The sequence below is a fragment of the Scatophagus argus genome, chromosome 3, assembly GCF_020382885.2.
Source record: "Scatophagus argus isolate fScaArg1 chromosome 3, fScaArg1.pri, whole genome shotgun sequence".
In the NCBI taxonomy this organism is placed as follows: domain Eukaryota; kingdom Metazoa; phylum Chordata; class Actinopteri; family Scatophagidae; genus Scatophagus; species Scatophagus argus.
Genome location: NC_058495.1, coordinates 14104209 through 14122710, shown reverse-complemented (window position 1 = coordinate 14122710; position 18502 = coordinate 14104209). Strand labels below are relative to the sequence as shown.

The 18502-nt window shown below is 42.0% G+C and overlaps 1 protein-coding gene across 4 annotated transcripts in view; it reads right to left on the bottom strand.

Moving 5' to 3' along the window:
- col7a1 (collagen, type VII, alpha 1) overlaps positions 1–18502 on the bottom strand; it is a 60003-nt gene that overhangs the window by 20775 nt on the left and 20726 nt on the right. For all 4 annotated transcript variants that reach the window (XM_046383856.1, XM_046383857.1, XM_046383855.1 and 1 more), the window contains exons 37-87: positions 17411–17437; positions 17266–17319; positions 17083–17154; positions 16947–17006; positions 16183–16218; positions 16061–16105; positions 15313–15348; positions 15159–15203; positions 14997–15032; positions 14820–14855; positions 14656–14688; positions 14477–14548; positions 14310–14360; positions 14075–14110; positions 13910–13990; positions 12927–12962; positions 12757–12801; positions 12572–12643; positions 12390–12434; positions 12263–12298; positions 11611–11652; positions 11355–11435; positions 11156–11191; positions 10978–11013; positions 10648–10728; positions 10500–10535; positions 9800–9871; positions 9625–9669; positions 9212–9247; positions 8815–8850; positions 8169–8273; positions 8022–8087; positions 6948–6983; positions 6821–6856; positions 6679–6726; positions 6534–6569; positions 5033–5158; positions 4719–4928; positions 4598–4633; positions 4445–4489; positions 4107–4223; positions 3949–4020; positions 3728–3772; positions 2913–2948; positions 1753–1788; positions 1626–1670; positions 1495–1527; positions 1311–1373; positions 1142–1177; positions 533–613; positions 325–393 (exon numbers count right to left, since the gene is read on the bottom strand). In XM_046383856.1, coding sequence (XP_046239812.1) covers positions 325–393; positions 533–613; positions 1142–1177; positions 1311–1373; positions 1495–1527; positions 1626–1670; positions 1753–1788; positions 2913–2948; positions 3728–3772; positions 3949–4020; positions 4107–4223; positions 4445–4489; positions 4598–4633; positions 4719–4928; positions 5033–5158; positions 6534–6569; positions 6679–6726; positions 6821–6856; positions 6948–6983; positions 8022–8087; positions 8169–8273; positions 8815–8850; positions 9212–9247; positions 9625–9669; positions 9800–9871; positions 10500–10535; positions 10648–10728; positions 10978–11013; positions 11156–11191; positions 11355–11435; positions 11611–11652; positions 12263–12298; positions 12390–12434; positions 12572–12643; positions 12757–12801; positions 12927–12962; positions 13910–13990; positions 14075–14110; positions 14310–14360; positions 14477–14548; positions 14656–14688; positions 14820–14855; positions 14997–15032; positions 15159–15203; positions 15313–15348; positions 16061–16105; positions 16183–16218; positions 16947–17006; positions 17083–17154; positions 17266–17319; positions 17411–17437 — 2832 coding nt within the window. The remainder of the gene's footprint in view (positions 1–324; positions 394–532; positions 614–1141; positions 1178–1310; positions 1374–1494; positions 1528–1625; positions 1671–1752; positions 1789–2912; positions 2949–3727; positions 3773–3948; positions 4021–4106; positions 4224–4444; positions 4490–4597; positions 4634–4718; positions 4929–5032; positions 5159–6533; positions 6570–6678; positions 6727–6820; positions 6857–6947; positions 6984–8021; positions 8088–8168; positions 8274–8814; positions 8851–9211; positions 9248–9624; positions 9670–9799; positions 9872–10499; positions 10536–10647; positions 10729–10977; positions 11014–11155; positions 11192–11354; positions 11436–11610; positions 11653–12262; positions 12299–12389; positions 12435–12571; positions 12644–12756; positions 12802–12926; positions 12963–13909; positions 13991–14074; positions 14111–14309; positions 14361–14476; positions 14549–14655; positions 14689–14819; positions 14856–14996; positions 15033–15158; positions 15204–15312; positions 15349–16060; positions 16106–16182; positions 16219–16946; positions 17007–17082; positions 17155–17265; positions 17320–17410; positions 17438–18502) is intronic.

Sequence of the window (18502 nt, the reverse complement as noted above, 5' to 3'; positions counted from 1 at the left end):
GGCCAACTATAAGAAGTGCACAAACAGCAGGGGAATTTATCAGGAGCACCATTTGGATTACAGGCTGCCCCAGCTCCAGGTGCACAAACAACAACAGCCTGACCACAACCCCTGAAGGACGACTCAGAACAGGACCACCTAGTGTTGTGCATCAGATGAAAACTCTTGCAGGAGGAAGCTAATAATAGCACTACAGACGTGTTATTACTTCAGGCAACAAATATTCTGTCGCTGGGATCACACCCAATAAAAGCAACCACAAAACCAATTTCATTGACTGTCCTTCTTGCCAGAGGCTGCTTGCAAGATACAGCATGTTCTCACCTTCCCTGGAGGACCACTGTCTCCCTGCTCCCCCTTTAAGCCTGCTTGGCCTGGAGATCCAGCAATGCCCTGTGGGACAAATTATAATATGATGATGCCAAGGAGGACCTAATAAAAAACAGCAAATAGCAGTGCACACTACATATACAGCTGACTACACATAAACAAACACTACCACAAGCACACACACACACATACACACACAAACCTGCTTTCCTGGTAATCCAGGTATTCCTTCTTTTCCAGGCACCCCGTCTCGTCCAGGGACTCCCGGTTTCCCTGCTTCACCCTGAGGAGCAGCACATTATATAACTATAAATTACATTTTCACTACAAAACAATAATTTTGTTTACATTTCCTCTCATAATTTTTAAAATTTATTATTACTGTTTTGTCTTTCATGTCATTCAAACATCAACCGTATGTGTTTCCTTATAATACAGGTCTTCACTTCAGCCAACAACAAAACTGAAAACAAGGAAACAGTGGTAGAAAAGTTGTCTGCAGTGCTCACTGTTAATAAAAAGTCAGACTGGTGTACACAATGTGCTGAGGGGACTGCTTGTTTTTCAGCTGAAGGTACAACAAATCACATGTTCTGTAACCCTCGTTTTGAAATTATGAACAAAAAAAAAGCGCAGCGGAAGCCGCCATTTATCAAGAAAGGCTCGGAACACATGTTTTGGCATTTTTATTTAATTACCTTCCCATTTTCGGTTATAACTGAACTGCCTCAGGCTCAGAACATTTCTTCAATTTTACACTTTCTCACTGTGCAGAGCTGCAACACCATCAAGATCAAGATTGCAAACTCACCACCTGCCCTGGCAGTCCTGGGGGGCCCTGAGGACCCTGCAGGGGGAGAAATAAATACAGCGGTATGAGGGAACACAATATGATACCCACACAGGAGATTTTCAATGAATAAAGAAACATGAAGGCAGGTTTTCTCTGAAGAGAAGCTGCGATTTATGGGAACACTTACTACAGCTCCTGGAGGGCCTGGTGGTCCCGGGAGGCCTGTGGTCCCTTGGGCACCAGGAGGCCCCTGCAGGAGGGAGAAATACACTTACACACTGCAGATATGTTACACAACTTCACTGTCTGGATTGTTATGTGACTATGTGCTGGGGCAATTTGATCTCTAATACCACTTGCTGTTGTTTTACCTGGACACCAACACCCGGCTCTCCTTGATTACCCTGTGAAAAGCAAACTTTTCATGACTTTTCCTGGCAGGCAACAAAGATTTTCAAACACATGCCATAACAGGTAGCACAGTGATATGCCGTAAACTCACTTTGACACCTGGTGGACCTGGAGGCCCGTTTGGACCAATGGGGCCCTAAATGAAACACACATCACCAACATGTAAACTGCTGCTGTTAATAAGAGTGTGCGTGGCTTGTCATGTGTATCATACTTACAGTTGGCCCCCTTATGCCAGGCTCTCCTGGGTTTCCCTAGAAGCAAAACACAAGTCATATCCATTACTTTCACAACATAAATAGTCATAACTACACTGCACACAGACCATAAATGCTTTTGCATTTTGGAAAAGCTTATTCACGTCCTTGCTGAGAGTTAGGTGAGAAGATTGACGACGCTGCTGCGTTCGTCATTAAATATGAATTTGACAAGTCTCTGCTGATGAACTGCCAACCACGCGGTGATGACAAAACAAGCAGCACCACATGACACATATTTATGCTAAATATATTGAGCACATAAAAGAAGTGTAAACATTTTTATGTGCTAATGTTGGACAGCATGGAGTTAACAGATAAATAATGCACAGAGTGAGACGTGTCTCTGCAGGAGACACATATATACAAATGCACAACCATCTGACTGATTCATGACAACAGGTAGGATGATACAAACACAGAGGATCAACACTCTCAACAAAGAGACACTGACATGATAAGCTCTGAAAAATCAGTGCTGTGAGAGGGATAAGCACACAACAGACAGCAGGCACAGCTGCATGCACGATAAGCAGACTCAAGCGAATCGACAGCGCAGTACTTTTTGGAGAACACCCAGTTTAGCAACCCCCTCACACACTCACTCACACACACATACACACACACTATTGTACGTTGGATCCTGGTGACAGCATCAGCTCCTGGTGTCAGCGGAGATCCTTTCATCTCCTTCACCAAACGTTTTACACACTTAAAACTTAACTTCAAAACTCAACTCAAGTTTGAGATGGATTCTTTGGGGGGACAAGTGGTCTTGATTAATATTTCACAATGAACCGATCAAGGGCCGACTCTTATCCCAGACCCCAGCACCCAGAAGGATGTTTCCAATACAAACGAATCAGGATTAAAGTGGGGAAATTTGCCTTGGAGGTACATGATGGTGTGTGCATCCTGATGGCAGGTTGTTCTAAGTCTACTGTTGTTAAATGCTGATACATCTTTTGAGCTACTTGCAGTCTCAGCTAAAGTCCAGTGGTATCGCTACAGCTTTGGTCCATTCCCCCTCCTCCCTCCTTTATCTGATACCACAGGGACCGGTTCTCCCAGCCCTCCCTTCTCCAGAGCTCATGCATGCCAGCCAGCAGCAGAGAACCTACCGGTCTGCCTAGAACTCCTGGGAACCCAGGCAGGCCCTGGAGAGGATGAAAGACAGAGGAAAGTGGATGAAAGGAGGGTGGGGGGTGGGGTGGGGGGGGACAGGTGGGTGGAGAACAGAGTTGGAGGAGGGGAAACAAACAACACAGAAAAGGAAAAGGACACAGATAAGGCACATTTAAGGACAGGGAGGAAGTTAGAGTGAGGTGTTAGCCACACAGCTGCAAAAGGCAACTATCTAAGGATCTATGAAGCCTCGGCCCAAGAGGGGGAAAAGACAGCTCCGTCAGCTTAGTGCTTGCAGCCGAGCAAGCTTTCTCTGAAGAGCAAGCCTAAGGCAAGGCCCATTTTACTGGATTACAGGTTACTCACTGGTTGGCCTCGAGGACCAGAAGGCCCTGTTGGGCCCTGCTCCAACATGGATGGAAGGAAAACAAAAAGTATGAGGAAGTACTTCATATCTCTCTTTTCTTTACATTTATTCCTGCACCCAACCAAGCAATCCTCATACATCGTACATCATTTGACTGACAGTGTGTCTTCTACTGATCACTGCAAACAGAATGGTAAGGTGAAAGGAGAAACCTGAGTGTGTCCTCTGAGGTTAGCTGGAATCCTGCTGGTTTAATATTTTTAAAAAGTGAATTTATAAAAGGTTGGAATTTATAAAGACAAATATTCAATAGGCAAGGGTATTATAAATATTACTCTATTATTATATTATGTAAGTACCAAGTAAGTACCAAATCTTTTGAGAAACATATTCAGACATATTCTCTTTTGTCTAATTTTGCTCAAATATCACGTTCATACTTACCGGTTTCCCATCCTGACCAGGCTTTCCTGGTTCTCCTGGAATTCCCTAAGATGACAAACCACAGATAGCTTCTTACAAAAATGACAAAAATTGTCAGTCTTTTCCATCATGTCTTAAATGTAGTAACAAAAGTGAGGTCAAAATCAGAGTTTCTCATTTTAGGAGTTTGTGATTATCACAATAATCTCTAATCTCTACCTCACGTCTGAGAACCAGCTCACCTGCGAGCCGTCACGTCCTCTTTCTCCAGAATCTCCTCTGTCTCCTTTATCACCACGAGGTCCGACTAAACCCTGTAAGAAACATTTACACACAGTAAGAAATGATAGTGTATGACTTGACATACGATATTGATACTGGCATTATGTATAAATCTTACCCGGTCTCCTTTAGGTCCTGGTGGTCCTGCAGCACCAGGCTCTCCCTTCTGTCCAGCAATTCCTGGAGGACCTCGGGCCCCAGGTGGACCGATTAGCACTGAATCGACAGATGCTCCCTACAGTACACGCACACAAAAATGCTTAAACATCTACCAACCATTCAAGTTGGAGTGTGTCTGTCCAGACTCATAGATGTTGTGATGATATTAAAGGAATTTAATAAAAGTTAGTAAGTGTTTTTTATTTAAAATGAAGTCCCAATACTAACACATACGATTCCAATAAATCATTTTCAATGAATGTTGCTGCAAAGAAGCTACAAGAAGGAGGAATTCACCTTTTCTCCAGGGGGGCCAGCTGGTCCTGTTAGCCCGGTTTTACCCTGAAAAAGAGAAAATAGTCCCAGTTCAGTGCTCACGTAAAACATAAATTTCTTCTTAAGACCTTGAGGAAGAAAGTAAACAATATTAATGTAATACAACAAACTTACAGGTTCTCCTTTGTCACCTTTCTGGCCACTTGTACCCTGAAACAGAGACATACATGATTATTAGCACAATCGTGTTCAGAAAAAAAGGAAAATCATTACTTCACCCAACTCCCATCTTTACTTTATCTCCAGGTCTTCCAGCCTCTCCCAGCTCCCCTGCTCGGCCAGGAACTCCCGGTATTCCTGGCTTGCCTGGCTCTCCAGCAGGTCCTGGGGGTCCCTCGGGACCTCGCTCTCCAATGGCTCTGCCTGGAGGCCCAGGTGTTCCCACAGGTCCTCGCTCACCTTGGTCCCCCTTTGCTCCTCTCTCTCCTTGAAAACCTCGAGCACCCTGGGGCACAGCAGAATATAGAAGGATATAAACAAATGGAGATTTTCACTTTCTGTGTTTTTTTTTAACCATTTACCATTCACGATGCCCTTAGTCATACTTACATCTAAACCAGACAGTCCTCTTGGTCCAGGTTCGCCCCTTTCTCCTTTTTCACCTCTCTCTGCCTTCTGCACTGTAGGAGCTATTACTGTGTCCTTCCTGTCCACAACCACCTTCAGGTCAGACACCTGTGTGGAGGGCAGAAAGGGAAAATAGTTGGCAAGCCCTTCATAACTTTAAGCCGCAGGTTTCTGTCTGAGAAACGTTTTAGACCACTGCTAAATACCAGCCGTTTGGATTTTATCTCAGCAGCTGCAAAGTTGTTTGTCATCACTGTCATTTGTGTCACATTCACCAGCTGAGCCAAAAAAGGGCAAGGTCTAGTGATCATTTTTACAATGTATTAGCAAATAAACTCTGAAACATAAAGATTTAGAGAAAAAGAGTAGTAAACTCCTCCATAATGTCTGGGTTCAGTTTCTAATAAGACGTGACTGTTCAGTCTCAATGTCTGTCTTTGGTCTACATCCACGACATCAACCCTAACAAGGTGCTGTGGTATTAAATGATTAAACTATTTTTATTTTAATGGTCGTATACCAAGAGCAACCCAGGTAATCCACTTTTACTGGATTGAAGACATTTCAAACTAAGCTGAACCAAGTTGTTTGACACAAGAAACAACAGCTAAACATAAGGTATAAACACATCTGTAAACAGTTTGAAGACATCTTCAAGAACAAAACTTTTCATTGGCTATGTTATGCAAAAATATTTATATATATTCATAACAGATATACGAGTAAGACATGAGATTAAGGAAGAGATTTAAGGGGCCTACAAAAAACGACTATGAAGCATACACTATATAGACAAAATTATCCACGCATTTTTTCATGGGGCTGTTTTTCAGGGGTTGAGCTCGGCCCCTTACTTCCAGTGAAGAGAAATTTTAATGCTTCAGCATAAAAAGACATTTTGGATGATGCTATGCCTCCAACTTTGTGGCAACAGTTTGGGGAATGTCCCTTTCTATTCCAGCATGACTGAGCCCCAGTGCATAAAGCAAAGTCCATAAAGACATGGCTGGATGAGTTTAGTGTGGAGGAACTTGATTGGCCTGCACAGAGCCCTGACCTCAACCCCATCAAACACCTTTGGGATGAACTGGACTGGAGATTGTGAGTCAGGCCTTTTGTCCCAACATCAGTGTCTGACCTCACAAATGCTCTACTGCATGAATGGGCAAAAACTCCCACAAAAACACTCCAAAATATTGTGGAAAGCCTTACCAGAAGAGTGGAAGCTGTTATAGCTGCAAAGCTGTCTGTGTATTGAGAATGCAATATCATTCAAGTCCCTGTTGGTGTAATGGTCAGGTGCCCCAATACCGATAAGAAGACCCTTAAGTCATACATGTGGGTGCAATGTTGTTGGAAAGAAGCTTTGATGTAAAGAGTAACAAACTGCTCAGTGTGTGCAGAAAATCAGAAACCCGTCTACACCTTTCAAAGCACAATAAAGCGTTTTACAGAATCATTAAACTACACATCATCTACATACCTGAATGCCAAGGCTGGCCAGAGCCTTCTGTACATCCTGGTAAGAAAAATACACAAATATACTTCAACAGAAATGAAAAATACTGATAATAAATATTTCCACAAGTCACTGCTGAGCCAAGACAGGTGATGAGCTGACATCTTACCACTGCTGTCCCAGGTTTACCCGGAGCCCCATCCTCCCCTGGGTCTCCCTGCCAATAAAAAGATTTCAAAGTGTAAACACAAAACACATGAAACCTCACTCGTATCACACTTTTACTACAACAGGGACGAAGTTTAACTTACAGCTTCCCCTTTCAGGCCAGTTGGACCTCTATCCCCCTGGAACAAAGAAGGTTAGAAGGTCAAAAAGCAGACTAAGTGGTTACTATTCTAAAGCAAACTATGATCAGTTAACACAATCCCAACTTACTCTGGCTCCCACAGCTCCTGGGATCCCAGGTACACCCTGAAGGACAAAGCAAGGGCAACCAGAATTATTGCCTCAGGGTTGCATATCTCCCGTCAACCACTCAAGTTGCAGTTTAAAATCTCTTTCTGCCCAGAGCCATATAATATGTAGTGAAGACTTTGAAGGAATTTAATAAAATGTATTAAGTGCAGTCCTTGATGAAATGGAAGCCATCACTATTTTGACATGTATGATTTCAGTGAAAAATGTCCAGACTGATAGCTTCGCATGTGGAGCAACAGCAGTGAGCTGAAGCTCAGTATTGTCAAAACCATTGAGCTTGTGTTTTGTCTGTCTGTTAGTGTGCAAGTTCAAAGAGATTCACAAACAGATTCAGATTCTTTGTATGCGTTTACATGTTTGGCCAGTAAATCTGATTCGGACAGGACGTGAAATAGTTACATGTTTCACACACATCTTCAACCCGGCAGCCCATCAGATGTACAATCAGCACAGTTTCAAGGTGGACAACCATCATTAGTGTCACCAGCTCAGTGTGCTGTGCAATCGGAAAAGTAGCTTGAAATTTGTTTTTGCAGAACATTTTGATGTCACGGTGAAGTTGATATTCGGCCTTAAAGGACATAAAAACATCATCATTTTATCATTTTATCCTATGAGACATTTTGTGTGAAATTTTGTCATAAAGCCTATGAATTCCTGATTTATCACCAAAAACGTGTTTTGTGAGGACCATCAAATTCTCATCAGTTCATCCTTGACTCTGAGTGGACGTTTGCACCTTATTTGAAGAAATTTCATCAAGGTGTTCTTGAGGGCTGGACATGTCACAATAATAAAAACATCAATGTAAAAAGAAACACGTATAAAAACATGTTTATATGCAGAGGACGTGCTTTGTGTGAATAATGACTTTATCTTCTATTAATGCACATTTGTCATTGGAGGTCCATATTATTCCTGGCACATAACACTGCAGGATACGCAGCAACGTGTGCCTCAGACTGTAATATGAATTTAAAGAACTGTGAATTAGCAACTACATCAGAATGCTGCAGAGCCATGCACACTCACTGGGGTTCCTGGAGGCCCCTGTGGGCCTGGAATTGGTGCCGCTTGAGCTCCTTTAACATACACAACCTGAGAGACAAGGACATTACATAGATCAGTCAAAATGATCATCACATTAGTATTTTTCAAATGTGTCTACATAAGTCATACCTGTCCAGGAGGACCAATGCTGCCAGGTACTCCAGGAGGCCCTGGAGGACCAGTGGGTCCTACAGGCCCAGTGAGTCCCCTGTCTCCTTTCAGTCCATCGCGGCCCTGGAAAACACATTCAATTACATAACTGTGAGTCTTTCTACACAGGGTGACTTCCTCCTGTGCTATAATAGAGTGAACTATGAAATCAAAGCAGGTGGCTGCTGCCACCCCTCCACTGATGTTCTAGAGATAATTAATATAGATTTGCACATGAAAAAAGCACTCTGACATTTGGTGCCTCTCTGGATTCCTCTCAGAAGTAGCTCCCCCCCTTAAAAGCTGAGTTTGATCATTAGAGGCTAGTCAATGTATATAGCTGCTTCTGAGAGGCCTATTGATTCAGCAGTGAGTGAGAGTACGATGGTAATGTCAATGTCAGAGCAAACCAGAGTAGATAAGTACACACTTGAGGGTAAAAGTGATGAGGAGAAAAGAAAGGAGCAAAACTGATGTGTAATACAGTAATGTCAAGGAATACAGGATCAACACAGCAAGGGAGGGTGAAACAAGGCAGGCTGAGTCAGGCAGGATACAGTGTAGAAACAAACTGACAACAAAACACAATGAGTTAATAACATGAAGGAGCTTTGGCAAAACTGACATCTCTTCCAGCTGCTCCAGCTTCTCCTTTGTCGCCCTGCAGATTGAAGACAACAGAGTCAGCTTCACAAAGAAATACAGAAGTAATAAGTACAATCTCCATAAAAACTTATAATGATCTATTAGTCTGTGAGTATTTTATTTTTATTCAATTTTGTTTGGTTCTTTTACATGAGGTGTGTCCTGCAGAATTAACACTTTAAAATAATATTCACATATATTTTTAGTATTTTATCCATGATGCACTTTCACTTTAATAGTCAGATGTGCATGACAACATTTAGGAGGAAAAACAACAACGAAAAAAATTAATACATTTCAATTTCAATTGGCACCATAATGTTGGTTGGTTTTACTGAGATTAATTCATCATAAAAAAGTGATGAATCGCCACAAACCTTTCTCCCATCTTCACCTGGAACACCATCCTCGCCCTGTTAAGTCAGAAAAAAACGCATTAATGTCTCCACAGGAGCAAACTGAGTAATGGCTGCTCCGCTGCAGGAGCACTCAGATAATTCAGTGCCATTATGCCAAGACAGCCATTACACAGCAGACCCCCAAGAAACTGTCTGCACTGCTTTTCATCCACAAACACTGTTCACAAGGAAGAGTATGTCAAACTACTGTCAATTAGAAGATGATACAGAGAGGAAAAGACAACATCCTCACATCCTCGCCAAACCTAATCAATCTCAAAATCCTGTTTGTCAGTAATGTAATGTGCAATATTACAGTATGTTAAGAAGTGTGGATATTAAATTCAAGATTAAATCTGAACCAGCTGAGAAAAATTGTTGCACCCAGTTACCATTTTTCCAGGAGCCCCAGGTTTGCCGTCTTCACCTGCTTTACCCTGAAATATAATGGATGGCGAGACACAACTAAGGATGTGTGAGAAAACAAATGAGACATAAACAAACAAACAGGTGAGACCGATGAAGAGATGTGCAAACACAAAAGGTTGGGTGTGTGAGTGTACTCACAGGTGTCCCTGGAGTGCCAGGAGGTCCAACAGGCCCTGGGGGGCCCTGCTCCCCTCTAAGTCCTGGTAAACCCTGGTAAAAACCAAAACACATCATAGTGAATCATTCAGTCCCATTTTTCTGTGTTTTCTGTATACTTCGCAATTACAATTTTGCTAAGAAAATTAAATGTGCACAGGACTGCACATGACAGAAATGTACAGCAGCATGCTTAATAGAGCCATCATGTGTCTGCCCCTTAAAAGAGCACTTAGACTCTTTAACTAAACTGTAAGTTGAGTGGCTGTGGACTTTATGAAACATCATTATGGACAACATTACATAACAATCTCCTGTGAAAGTGGACAGGCCACGTCTTTCTGTACAGTGGTGGTGGTGAGGGGGGCTTATGCAACTGGCCACACTTGAATTTTAACGCCTCCACAGTGCCCTCTGAAGCATGAACATGTAAAGTGCACATATGCAATTACAACCGAAAAGGTGTTATACACAGAATTTGGATGATATGATCAAAATAATACTAATAAATTGTGTTAAATGACTTACTAAACACAAATTTCACTGCTGAAGTGAGTACAAGAAAAGAAATATTTTTTAAAAAAGGTATCAGCATTTGTTTTCGTATGATAACTGACAATTATTTAAGTAATAAGAGCTGGTTGTATTTTTTCAAAAACCACGCAGGAAATAGAGAACTCACATCTCTCCCAGGATCGCCCTGTTTCCCAGGATCACCCTGGAACACAAAGACATAAACAGTGTATCAGCTATATACACATTCACCACACAGTGAAGCTCCTCATACAGTGTGTTTTATAGTTCAGATGAGATGGCATAAACTGAAGTACCCTCTGACCAGGTGGTCCAGGAGCACCTGGTTTACCATCCAGACCAGGACGTCCATCTAACCCAGACGCTCCCCTTTCTCCCTGTTCACACAGAGGTTTAGGGTTAGAAAACTACATTCACATTCCAGTCAGAAACATTGACAGAACCATTTAGGTAGCACAATTCAACTTTCGGCTAGTTTCCTGCCAGGCCCTCTGCAATTTACCCCTCTGGGAATCTACTGCATGGAAAACAGAATCCAGAAGAACAAAGGACATCAAGAGCTGACAGATCACTAGAGAAAGAGGAATATCCTTCAGTTTTTAATACTGATCAAACTCATTTCAGACCTTTTCTCCCGGTGCTCCCCTCTCTCCTGTGTCACCCTGGAAACAGGTAACATAAAACATCTTAGAGGCAAATGTGATGCAAGCGTGTGTGACTGTAAATCAGCAAATGATTCAGATATTAACAGACATCCGGTCGTGAGAACTGAAGAAGAGAAACAGCTACAACAAGCAAACTCACTCTTGCGCCTGCGGGCCCCCGTTGTCCCTCAGAACCCTTTACAGACAGCAGGGAAAGAACAAGAAGTCACAGAGGATCATCAGTCATGCACACTAAATCAACAGGGAAAGGGGTCAGCGCGCACACAGATGCATATACACAGTGGCTTATCATATGCTCACAGAAGCATTTTCAAATTGCAAGAACGAGGCAAACTTACTCGTAGGCCTGGGGCTCCGGGAGCCCCTGCTTCGCCTTTCTGACCTTTGCCGCCGTGCTCCCCAGGGTCGCCGGCGTCTCCCTGGGAATCACGATGACGTAAGTTGTTTTAGTTATACTACCTTTTTATCCAAATAAGTTTCAAATAAATTATGAAATAATGGTTTTATTTAAGAGTTTCTCCATTGTGCATCTGCAACACTTACATACTACTGACTCACTGCGACACACAAGCCCTTCACAGGTGCAGTACATACCTTCTCTCCTCTCCCTCCCTTTAGCTGGCCCTGGATGTCAGCCTGTTAAAGAGAACCAACACAGAAGACTGCATGTAGTCTCAGAGCTGGGTTTAACTGGGCTCAGTTCATGAAGACATCTGCCATCCAATCGACGTCTTTTTAAGGGCTGCTTATTCCAGCAAGGCAATGTCAAGAAACAAAGTGCACAGGTCCACAACAGCTCGGCTTCATACTAAACCAGCCTGTCTGTAGTCTCCCACTGAAAACATGTGCTGCATTATGAAGTGCACAATGCAACAACAAACAAACAACTCCAGATTCTTCAAAAATTGATGCTATTTATAAAGCAAAAATGGGAAAGAAATTCAACAATCCGTGTCCTCAGGTCACAAATGCTGACTGGATAACGTTGGAGGAAGAGTGTTAATCATGGCACTGTACCAACGTTTTTTGGAGCATGAGGCATCTAATTTAAGATGAGTGTATATTCAGAAAAAAAACAATGACTTTGGATATTAAATATATTGTCTGTATGTGCACTCAGTGGAATATAGACGTAAAAGGATTTGCAAATAATCGCATTCAATTTTAAATTTAAATCAAAATGGTTAATTAATTATCATCAAGGTTCACTTTGTTTCAAACACATAGTTGAGTGTGACACACTCACCATTTTTCCTGGTGGTCCTGGAGGCCCCTGGGGTCCCTTGGAGAAGAAGAGAGTGAAATATGTGAATCCACTAATGGCAGATGCAAAGTTGAAAAAGCACCTTGTAAAAATAAAGCAAACAACAAACCAGTTCTCCTTGTTCTCCCTTTGATCCCGCGGGTCCAGGGCTGCCCTACGATCGAACACAGATCAATAAAGATGCTGAGCTTCTGACCTTCTTCGCTGTCTCCTCTCTCGAGGCCTCAGTCGAACAGCACAAGAGCATATTGATAAGCTGTCTGTATGACGATACATAAACGTGTGACTCACATTTCGTCCGGACTCTCCCGGGTCTCCCACGTCTCCCTTCTCTCCTGATCGTCCTGGTTGACCAGGCAGTCCCTGGGGGAGGAGTGGGGGGAGTCAATAAAAATGTTTGTTTATTGAACTTTCCAACTTGGTTGTCTTGGAATGAAAACTTGACAGTAACACATGTTTTAAGACACTTGTAGTACCCTCAGTCCTCTTTCTCCTGACTTCCCTGGAAGGCCGGGCTCCCCCTGATGAAAGGCAAGTTTAAAACAGAAAGATATCCGCCTTGACATGCACAGACTAATCTTTAACAATAAATGCACACGTTTTATGATGAGGTTAGAGGAAAGGAAGAGGAAGAGATCATACTTACGGGTGTGCCTTCGTCCCCCTTCTCTCCTCTTGCTCCCTGTAAAACGTATAAAATAATAATTGATTTTCACTGGGAGGAAACCTTACAGGCATTATATTCACAATTTATAACATCAACTGAGTGGAGAGAACAGATAATGTATACAGATTGAACTGCACTGTATTTGTTTTTACCTCTAAAACGGCATCATTAAAAAGAGATGTTTGTTGGAAAGAACAGAAGAAAGCTTAACAGGCAGTTCGGTCTTTGCTTACAGCACTGAGAGCAACAGGCAGTAACATTAACTGTGTGACAAGGGTTTTAACATTGATAGTCATGTCAAACAAAAACAGCAAAGGGCTTTGCAGTAGCTTACTACAAGGGCTGGGAAATATTAAAAATGGATGTTTGTCCAATATCATTATACTCAATGTGGTTATCGTGATTCCCAAAGCTCATCTTCCCAAGATAACGAAATAGTTAACTTGTGATCTCAAGATAACAGCATTTCGATTTCTCAAGATAACAACATAATTTATCATGAGTATCATGAGAAAACAACTTTTGTTTTCTAGGGATCATTGATAATTATTTTGAACTGTAAAATGAGTGTCTGGTTCATTCAATCACACCTGATCTCAGTTTTTAAGTCTGAAAGGACACGAGGAAACAACTTTTTGTTTTCTCATGGTGACACGTTGAGAATGTCATTATTGAGGTGACAAAGCTCCTTTTATCAAGATAATGATAAAATTAATCAACTTATGATCGTGAGATAACAAAATCTTAAAAACATATTGGAAGCACAGCTGTTCTCGGTTTCTGTATTTCAGTTCTGAAGATCACATCATCACAATCAAATCCCACTTTAAGTCATCAAGCAATAATAATATTTCATTATCACCCCACTTCCTGCTGCGTGTAGACAATGCTAACTACAAGATCTTGATAAAGGTTTGCACGGGGGAGAAATGTTACAGTTAAGACTTGAATCCATTCTCCACCTCTTTCCCAGCAAGACCAGGTTTTCCTGGGATTCCTGGCCGTCCATCTTCTCCCTTCTCTCCTTGTTCACCTGCATCTCCCTGAAGAACAGTTACAAGACCAGTTGAACAATCACACAGAAATAAACAGAAAGGTTAGAAAACACAACAAAGCAAGCGTCTCACCTTGGCACCCGGCCTTCCACTGATACCAGGAAGTCCCTGAGAGAAGAGCACATGTTTCATGTGTTTATGGTTTGAGAGGTTTTGGGGCACGACTTACACTGACAGGTGGCACAAGGGAACGTTTCATGAATAATGGATGTTATTGTCAGGATATGTCAGCAGCTGTAAACGATATGATTGTGCCTTTTGCTGTTCAGATGAGGAGTTGTTGATGATGATTCCAGCATGAACTTACTCTCTCTCCCGGCTCTCCTTTAAGGCCAACAACACTTGACCCTGGAGATCCCTTGAAAAATGACAAACAAAGGAAATATCATTCAGATAGATGCCATACTACTAATGTACCTCACACACAAACAATTTAATATTTTTCAGAGCATCATCGTTATCCCGTTTGCTCACTTTCTCTCCTTTCACTCCCGGCTCTCCTTTAACTCCCCTTGGACCTTCAGGACCAGCCAGGCCTTGCTCCCCCTGTGGGACAACAGCAAAAGAAAGGAAAGTAAAGGATGTTCTGTGAGTGAACAGTGAGCTCTCTTAAAATGAAAAGTTATACAAGAACGGACTATTTAAAAGTTTACCTGTTCCCCTTTCTTCCCCGGAAAACCTGGAACCTGCATGAATAATACGGTAAAGACATGACAGACAAAGAGTGTCACGGTCATTAAGTGCATTTCTAAAATGAAAGGAAAGATTAATCATTATCTGGCATGACTTTTTAATTTTTTCTTGTCTGATGACTCACACTTCTGCCGGGTTCCCCTCGTGCACCTTCGTTCCCCTGGGAACAGACAGGTTCACTTGTTCTTTCATCTTTGCTTGGAAATTCATTACATCAGATTATGAAATGTTCTGCGATGGAATCACGTTCCCATTGACCCGCTGCTTCTCACATGATTACACCTAATTGAATCAGTCTCACCTTTTCTCCTGGTGGTCCACTGGGCCCTGGTAAACCCTGATGACAAAGACTCATTGGTAAGACTCACTGTGAATTTGTAACAGTCAGACTATGCAGCTAGGAATGAGACAAAAAGGCATATTGATGTTATTAGTCAATACTACATGGGATTCTGTCACTCACTTTCAGACCCAGCGTTCCTGGGAGGCCCGGCTTCCCTGGGTCCCCCTGAGAGACGGCATTATTCAGATAACAGCACAAAATCCCATTAAAAGGAAATCATGTCAACAGTTGAACTACTTTAATTTAGAAACTGAACCAACACCACTGAACTCACTCTCTCCCCAGGTTCACCAGCTGGTCCTCTCTCCCCCTGCAAAGAGGCACATGTGCAGATTCACTGATTGTTTTCTAAGTGGAATGCATCCACTATCCACTTTAATCAACACATGCAGGTTCAAATTTTATGATCTGTGACTGTTAGTGTTGGAACAGGAGTCTTTGCAGGTCTTCTTCCGGAGAAAGTCCATCTTTTATGATTTTCTGACTATAATAATATACCATAATTTTAATCCAGGGAAGTGGTCTTGGTGCAAAATACTGTACAAAATACTGTACATTAGGTAACTTTTAAAATGATCACATTGTAAATTTGCTGCAGTTGCTTGATATAGCCTGTGGCTAGCAATTGGTAATTGGCATAATAAAAGCTTGGGATCGACATTAAAGCTGCCTTTCAGTTCAGGTACAAACAAGTTCTATGCTGCATATTTTTATTGGACTATGGAAAAATGACACCCAGCTGCATCTCCACCCTTCCCTTGCAAACATTTTTTAACTTGAACTTTTCAGACCTACAGGAGCTTGATGAGACTAGCTCACCAAAATTGTTAATATGATCCCATTGTGACATTTTAAAATTGCATTCCCTTCCCTGTGGCTAAATTTACAATGAAACCTGGTGCCACACCTGAGAATATGGAGCACAGTCATTTAGACTATTAAAAACCACCCAGACTCTGACACACATACAGACACAGACGTGCTCAAACTTGACTGATATGCTCTCGTATCATTTAACTCACCCTGTCTCCTGGTGATCCAGCCTCACCCGGCTGCCCTCGGTCACCCTGTCACAACAGAGAGAGACACAGGGGTCATTCTTCCATTTGTACCTTACAACAGAAGTGATTTTCCTTTATCTTACCTTGCTACCAATTTCTCCTGGAGGCCCACGGGGACCCTGCAAGACATGAGCAAAATGCTTGAACAGAAATGCATTAACTCCATTGGGAAGAATATGTTTTGATCCTGTTTGTTTATGCGTTTGTCCATCAGTTCACAGGAAACCATAAACATGATTTCAGAGATAAAAGGTTGGGTCATGGGCCAAGAGAGGACTGAACAGTGTTGATTGTGGATAGATACAACACTTAATACTTTGCCCCTGAATTGTGAGGCTCAGAAAATATTTTTTTTCCCTTGGCCAAACATCTATTCACACAGGCCAGGTAATTTTGTATTGCCATTTTATCTAATAATTACCTAATTTAATGTACTTTACTATTACTATGATTCTAAAACGTATCATTGTGCAATTGCAGTCATATCTTAATTGCATGGTATGTGATGCATTTTGTCTATAGGTGGCGCTACAGCAACTCGATGAATTCAAAAAACCACAACATAACTATAATTAGCCTCAGTTGAAATTTGGCACAAATCCTCTTCGTAGACACTGTGCAAGTCACATAATTTAATTATCCTACAAAAATTAGCACAATCGTCTAGTACTATATGATGCAGATGTGGATCCAGAAGCAGATCCAAAAGTTTTAAAATTGTAACATGTGACGAGGATTGAGCAGGCACAGTACAGGTTGTCCAATCAGGGCTTTCTGGTATTTACTGTATTCTCATCATTCAGCATCATGACATCAGCCATCTGAAATTGCTGTGTGTTCAACCTACCCTGTCCCCAGGCTCTCCTTGCCTGCCTGGAGATCCAGGCGGTCCTTCAGCACCGTCGCCCTGAAAAACAATCATTTCTCTGAGATAAACGCCACACACGCGCAACCACTCATACGCTGAATCAATCTGCGGCTACCTTGTCTCCTTTGCTGCCCTGTGGCCCCATTGGCCCTCTAGGACCCAGGGCCCCTGGAAGTCCTGGAATACCCTGATGATAAAAATGCAATTAGTAAATGCAAAATACACCCACACACACATACACAGAGTTCACTGACAAACTAAACATGTCAGCACATTGGCAGTGACTGACAGAGCTTACCGGGGAACCCTTCTCGCCCTTCACGGCCACCCCGCTGCCGACTCCTGGAGGTCCCTGTCAGCAGAAACAGATAAGAGCTGAGAATCATTATGCTCGCGTGCTCTTCTGGACATTTTTGCAGTGAGAGGACAAGCTGGTGACTCACCCTCTCTCCTGGGCTGCCCTTGTCTCCCTGGAGAAAAAAAAGGAGACAGAAACAAAGAGAAAGGATGTTGGGAGATTGTTGTTAGGGAAAGCTTCTCTATGATAATATACACACATACTCACAGGTTGATTAGTACACAAACAACAGAAAATTCTGCTGCTCCACACAGTGCCTCAACAGAGAGGCAATCTGACAAAGGAAAACAAATGACTTAACAGTGTGATTCACACAAGTTCACAGATATGCACTAGAAATACCATCAGTGTTTGACTCAGCTATCAAAAATCAATTACCAGACTTGTTTTGTGATTGCACGGGGAGATTTAGAGAGTCTGTTTGCAGTTTGTCCTCCGCACATTAACAAAGAAAAAATGAATATAAAATCATTAAGATCTCTATAAAAACTCTTTTAACATTAAAAAGAGCACAACATTAACACAAGAAATTACATTGTGTGAAATTATTATTACAATGCAGTAAATGCTTGAGCCTCTCCTAAATAAAACATGCAGGTGGCTCAATGCTACCCCCAAGTGCCCAAGTCTGACAATAGCAGCCTCGTCTCAGAGCCCAAAGACTGCAGTCAGACACACTATAAAACATTTTTCTATAGTGTGTCTAAATCTTAATGAGAAAATGGACTGAGAAAGCTTGTGCTTTAATCAAAGATAATTAATAAAATAACTAAATAAATTCCATCTGCTATCACAATAATGTCTGGGTTCTGTAACATAACTATAGATGACACATTTCTTTTCATCGACTGGGTGAGTTTAAGAACAACAGAATTTTTTAAATATTTGACTGCAAAAGGTTTTCTTAAAAAAAAGTCTGTGAGCATTTCAGCTGCCAAAGGAAGTTTGCATGTTTGGAGCACCATAAACCAGTGAAGGAACGGCTCCAAGATTTTAAAACAGTTTCAATTAAATATTCTTACTTTAAAGACCTGACTACAGCACACTCATGTTTACCAACCCAGCTGCTCCATGTCACTCCAAAATACCAAAGTGATAACAGCAGCAGAAGATCTAACTTTGCCGGTGTCCTCTGAATTGAATACTTGCCTTGTGCAGCCTTGAAAAAATTTTACAA